Source organism: Salmo salar, chromosome ssa23, assembly GCF_905237065.1.
Source record: "Salmo salar chromosome ssa23, Ssal_v3.1, whole genome shotgun sequence".
In the NCBI taxonomy this organism is placed as follows: domain Eukaryota; kingdom Metazoa; phylum Chordata; class Actinopteri; order Salmoniformes; family Salmonidae; genus Salmo; species Salmo salar.
Window position 1 is genome coordinate 19,981,473 of NC_059464.1, and position 6,463 is coordinate 19,987,935.

The 6,463-nt window shown below is 41.5% G+C and overlaps 1 protein-coding gene across 4 annotated transcripts in view; it reads left to right on the forward strand.

Annotated features, from left to right (window-relative positions):
- LOC106584138 (discoidin domain-containing receptor 2) overlaps positions 1-6,146 on the forward strand; it is a 61,622-nt gene extending 55,476 nt beyond the window's left edge. For 2 of the 4 annotated variants that reach the window (XM_014169049.2, XM_014169050.2), the window contains exons 12-18: positions 12-228; positions 399-643; positions 893-1,020; positions 1,248-1,445; positions 4,488-4,722; positions 5,033-5,182; positions 5,289-6,146. In XM_014169049.2, coding sequence (XP_014024524.1) covers positions 12-228; positions 399-643; positions 893-1,020; positions 1,248-1,445; positions 4,488-4,722; positions 5,033-5,182; positions 5,289-5,420 — 1,305 coding nt within the window. In that variant the 3' untranslated portion in view covers positions 5,421-6,146. The remainder of the gene's footprint in view (positions 1-11; positions 229-398; positions 644-892; positions 1,021-1,247; positions 1,446-4,487; positions 4,723-5,032; positions 5,183-5,288) is intronic. The other 2 variants (XM_014169051.2, XM_045706251.1) reach the window with 1 other exon arrangement.
- The last annotated feature ends 317 nt before the right edge of the window (positions 6,147-6,463 follow it).

Genomic DNA, 6,463 nt, shown 5'->3' on the forward strand with positions numbered 1-6,463 from the left:
CTTTATTCTAGGCCTCGCGGCGGATGCTGGACGATGAACTAACTGCTAGTCTGTCACTACAGAGCGAGACATTCGCCTACAGCCACAACAACCCATCATCGTCAGCACCCAGCGAACAGGAGTCTAGCTCCACCTACGAGCGTATCTTCCCCCTGGGCCCTGACTACCAGGAGCCTTCACGACTGATACGCAAGCTGCCTGAGTTCTCCCACAGCTCGGAGGAGGCCGGTGAGTAGACACAAAGGCAGGGTTTAAATTACCAGAAAAGACATATGCAAGCGTTGGGTTACGGAGGTTGAAAAAATTGGATGTCTGCATTCTGTAAGCATGAAGTCACCCTATTGTGTATTATCATGTCATATTGCTGATTTATCTTCAACTCTTTTCTCTGGTTCCAGCATTGACCAGCACAGTGGTGGCAGTGACAGCCTCCAAGGCTCCCACGGCAACATTTGCCCAGGACGGAGTCCCTCACTACGCCGAGGCAGACATCGTCAACCTGCAGGGCGTAACTGGGGGCAACACGTACGCGGTCCCTGCTCTAACCATGGACCTGCTGTCAGGGAAAGATGTGGCGGTGGAAGAGTTCCCCAGGAAACTGCTCACCTTTAAAGAAAAGCTGGGCGAGGGACAGTTTGGAGAGGTTTGTGCTCTCTGGACATCACATAGTAAACAGAAATCAATTCTGTGAACGATTTACATTACATCAATTAAACTCATTTCTTATTCCCTTCTGAGATAAAGAACGTTGACCAGGGTCATTGAATAGATTCATCTGGTGATTTAAGCTCGAGGAAAAGCTTTCACAACTTTTGTGGCTCTTTAGAACCATCGTTAGTGACCATTAGATGTAGTGTGTTGATCAGAGCCTTCATGTTTCGTCCCCTTACAGGTCCACCTGTGTGAGGCAGAGGGCATGCAGGAGTTTATGGATGAGGATTTCTCCTTCGACATCAGTGACAACCAGCCAGTACTGGTGGCTGTTAAGATGCTAAGAGCAGACGCTAACAAAAACGCCAGGTGAGGGGGGCCACGTTCCTGATTAGAGAATACAGTGAATGTCTGCACATGCTGCTCCCAAATGTACTGTCCACATAGACATGTTTTTTGAGTGATTCTTCCAGCACCAGTACACATTTTGAATGTGTGTGTTGTGAGATATATTCCCATATATTAATCAAAGCTCTCACAGTCTCCCCTCTGACTTCTAACCTCTGCCCTTGTCTGTGTTCCTATGTTATCATCAGGAACGACTTCCTGAAGGAGATTAAGATCATGTCTCGTCTGAAGGACCCTAACATAATCCGTCTGCTGGCCGTGTGTATCTGCAGTGACCCCCTCTGCATGATCACAGAGTACATGGAGAATGGAGACCTCAACCAGTTCCTGTCCCGCCATGAACCTGAAGGACAGCTAGCGCTCATCAGCAACGCACCCACCGTCAGGTAAGGGTGAGGGGAGGGGGGAGTGTGGGTGTGTCGGGTGAGATGGATGTGATTTTCATGTGCAGGCAATCCTCGATTGACTTATGTGAAAGTCTATATTGCGTTCAAAGAGGAAAATGAGGACTCGCAGGTGTAAGTCGATCCAAACATTGTTAGCGCATAAAATTAGCGCAAATGTCTTTATTGTGCTGTATTCCTCTGAGCATGCCACCCAAAATGCACTCAAGAACTGGGCACCCCTGAGCGCATCCCTGATTTGGCTCGACGTCTGGAATTCAATCAGCTCAGTTTGAATTACGGCCTCATCCAGCAAGGGTATCGTTTTCTTAGAAAGGGAGGATCATTCTCCACATGGGCAGACTGTGAGAGGATCACGTACAAACGCAATGATATCCTTGGGCATGCTGTAGTCTTCAAATCTGGTGGAGAAGTTGTCCCTCAGCTGCTTGATGTAATCTTCCATCACCTCTGTGACAATGCAGCGGCCTGGTCCCTCTGTCCAAATCGAACAACTCAAGCTTCCCAGTAAAGGCCTCAAGTTTTTCCACCTTGTCCACGACTGTTTTCCCTCTTTCCCGTTTAAGTGACAGAATATGTCAGCCAGAAAAGCTGTGTGTGGGTAGCTTGCAGTTAACATTTCAAGCTACTTTGAAAGTTCCATGCTTAGATTCATAATGACGTCCGAGATTGAATTATTTGCAGCAACATTTTCATTGCAAATAAGACACACTGGCTTGGCATTGGGAAAATGTGGTAAAATGAACGCATATCTCTCTGTACATTCTATCCTGAAACTTCCATTTTGATTATCCACCTTTTTTGAGAGCAACATTTTCCCTTGCTTGCAAGCTAATTGTTCTGAACCAATGTTGATGTTAAAAAAGAAGTGTAGCCTACAGTAGGCTACATAGACCTGCTTTTCCCCACCAATCAATGCACAGAGAAATAGACAAAAATAATAATTGAATAGAGACATGGTGATTTCATGAGTGTAATCAGATCAAAATGATTGTTATTGTCACTGAATGTATTATGTACTAATCAGATGTGTTAAAAATGTTGTTCAATTTGTAGTGTTGGCCAATTATAATTGCTAATATTATATACTAATTATGTCCTGGCCCGTCGACTATTAGCTCAGAAGAAATTTGGCCTGAAGCCAAACCTAGTTGACGAACCCTGATTTAGAGACTATTTCAGATGCATTCACATTGAGAAATGCAAATTAGTGATATCTTGCATGCAGCCATATTGTAGTTCTCACTGGTTAAACTGATTTTGGGGAACTGTCTATATAGAAGTTCCTGTAAAGAAAATAAAACACACAAACACTTTCAAAAATAATTTTGTCCTGAATGAATGAGATTGTTGTTCTATGTTGGTGGGGGGAAAAAATATTTCTGTAACTGGAAGCATTTGGGAATGCATAATAGAACTTTCACCACGTTGTCTGTAACGCTATGAGCCAGGTCTAAAGGGGAAATCTGGGATTCATACAAAAACAAAGCAGCACTTTAGTCAACAGCTATGGGCTGCAGATGGAAAAATGTAACAACTCTCAAATTCATAGACGGAGCTATGAAGGCAATGAATGACCATCCATGAGATCAAAATGATCAAATATGTTGTACCAAACCCAGATTGCCCCTTTAATTCCAGAGGGCAGGCTTTGAAAGCTATTGAAGTAATCAAGCACATCTTAAGGCATACATACACATACTAAACATTTATTTGGCATGTGCATGTTGTTCTAGGGAGAAATTATTACTGACATTTCTACAGATTTATACCGCACATAGATTTTATCAAATGGGGTTTAGTTCACCTCATGTGACTACAAATCTGAAATGATTGAGACTTTTATAGTTTATTTCCAAATATATATTTTAATGCAGATTACCCTACACTATTGACTAACACATGGCATCTAGCAGCTTGGAGTGCATTTTTTCATTTGGTTGTAGCTACAAGCACAAAGGAGATCGGAGAACTGAGGGTTTCGGCCCATTTCCACCCCTGAACCAAACCAGCTAGAAAACATGAGTTAATATGCAAGCTGTTAAGCCCATAAGCTGAGCAAGCTAGCTAAAATAGCTGGTGAATATACTTTATCACAATAATCTAGAAAACTAAAGACTACCGGTAGTCATTTTATCCACAGGAACCTGTATAATGGTATAGCTAATAAGCCCAGCTATCAGAGTGGATAATGTGAACTCTAAATTCTCCTAAATTGCCTCCGGTAAGTCTGTCACTGCAAGTTATCTTGTCCCCTGTTCTGTTTACCTGGCTATGCAAATGAAATGACATCGTTATTCTAGGTAGGTGTGTGACTGAAAACAGACATAATTGAGACAGTTGCTTTTAACTCTACTTTCAAAGGTTGTCACGAGGCAGTTTTAATCTTTAATAACAGATAATATATCTTTTTTAAATTATACACCATTTTAATAGGTTTTTAGTGGTTGTATCATATGACATTTAAAATGATCCTTTGTCATGACAGATGATAGAGATGTTACATTTTTCAGCATTTGTGGCAGATTTGATTAACGTTCTGCTGAATTGAAGGGTCCACTACAAAGTATGCATTGATGTCATATCATGACCCTTTAAGAAAATACTATTTATGTAGCCAAAAATGCATTTTAAGGTTGGTTGCAACATATGATATGTGTTTTTCAAATGTGTGCCAAAGTTAAATATTACAATTTTTGTTATGAATTACACCAATTCACAATACTTTTGTTGTTTAAATTCAACCTCAGACAGTTACACCATATGGCATTTTCACCCTTTGACATGCCAAAACTCTAAAAATGTATCATGCTTTATGATACAGTACATTGATGCGGTGCCAAACGGAGGAGAACATGTAGAAATGTGATGTAAGATGATGTTTTGTATTACAGTTTGTATTTACACATTTGCAAGGCTATGTGATGATATTATACAACGGGTGGGTCTAATCCTGAATGCTGATTGGTTAAAACCGCATTCCAGCCGGTGTCAACTCTCCTCTCTTTCTCTTCTCTGCTCCAGCTACGGTAACCTGTGCTACATGGCCACTCAGATTGCCTCAGGGATGAGGTACCTCTCCTCGCTCAACTTTGTCCACAGAGACCTGGCCACGAGGAACTGTCTGGTGGGGAAGAACTACACCATCAAGATCGCTGACTTTGGCATGAGCAGGAACCTGTACAGCGGAGACTACTACCGCATCCAGGGCCGGGCCGTGTTGCCTATACGATGGATGTCCTGGGAGAGCATACTGCTGGTGAGGAGGGAGGGGGGGATGGATGGAAACTGGTGAAACGTGGTGCCCCCCTGATGGTCATACATAGTGTAGATACCTCAGTTTACTTCACGGAATGAGTCCACCAGCTATCAGACCATTCACATTATTAACCTGACTACATTGCACTCCAGTTATAACAATCCCTGATAAAACATTAAATCGCTTATGTTTACTGTAATGGGCCAGTGAATGAAGGTTTTGGTTATCAGTTGAACTAGCCCCTTTTTAAGCCATAGAAATCAATAACTTACGTAACCTAATGTCTGTTGTTCTGCCTCTTCACTCCCAGGGAAAGTTCACCACAGCCAGTGACGTGTGGGCATTTGGGGTGACGCTGTGGGAGACCCTGACCTTCTGTAACGAGCAGCCTTACTCCCAGCTGACTGACGAACAGGTCATAGAGAACACTGGCGAGTTCTTCAGGGACCAGAAACGCCAGGTGAGAGAAACACGCACACACACACTCACCGTGACTCACTCTCTTTTGCTGTACATCTACCTGCCTATGTTCTACTGTGTTGTACCTGATTGTCTATGTGTTGTAGGTCTACCTTCCCCAGCCAGTGCTGTGTCCTGACTCTGTGTATAAGATCATGCTGAATTGTTGGAGGAGGAACACCAAGGAGAGGCCTTCCTTCCAGGAGATCCACCGAGCACTGCTGGAGAGCCAAACTTAGGGCCAGTACCCCTGGGCCAGCACACACACACACATACAGACAGACGGACGGATGAAACGCATCAACAACACATTACGTATCCATCAAAAGTTCAACTCAATTCAACTAATGATGCACGGTAAAAGAAAGGCAAAAATTACAAATGGCTGTCAGATTGTCTCAGATAGAGAAGCCAAAGTGAATTGTAGCAATGAAAGTTCGGTACTTTTAAAAATGTATAATTTATACAAAATTAAACTATAAATGAGTGTTCCCATCTTGTTTAATGTAGTGTATGGTATTGGCACGCCTATGAATTAAATTGTGTTTTCTTTAAGAAGACTGCTTGAATGTAAATAAGATTGCAAGTTTCATTGATGTCTTAACAAAACATAAGTGTTCAGTTTGGAGATTTTTGGTGAATTTTTATATTTGAAAAGGTTATTCATCTCAGTCAGTCTGACAGTTTATTCAAAGCCAACAGGGATAATTATGTTTTCATAAAAATAATGCATTATAAGACTTGTCATAAGCATGATGCTGACTTATTATCAGCCCATTTCAATTAACATTATAACATTATACCTATTGGCTTTTGATTAATGAGTTACAAGTGATAAACAAATTCATAACATGGACACTAACCAAAACTCAACCATGTCTCAACTGTAGTACTCTGGCATACACTCTGCTACAGTGTCTGCCAGTGATATTTGACCAAGAGTGCTCAGAGACATCAATATGTATGTACTTCTCAAATATTCATATTTTGTATTTATATCTATTGCTTATTTGTTTGTTCTGTTTGCTTCTTGTTTAGACACACCTACTCGTTCTAGGGTTTTATTTATTTTTAATATTTTCTACATTGTAGAATAATAGTGAAGACATCAAAACCATGAAAGAGCACGTATGGAATCATGTAGTAACCAAAAAAGTGTTAAACAAATCAAAATATATTTTATATTTGAGATTCTTCAAATAGCCACCCTTTGCCTTGAAGACAGATGACACTCTTGGCATTCTCTCAACCAGCTTCACCTGGAATGCTTTTCCAACAGTCT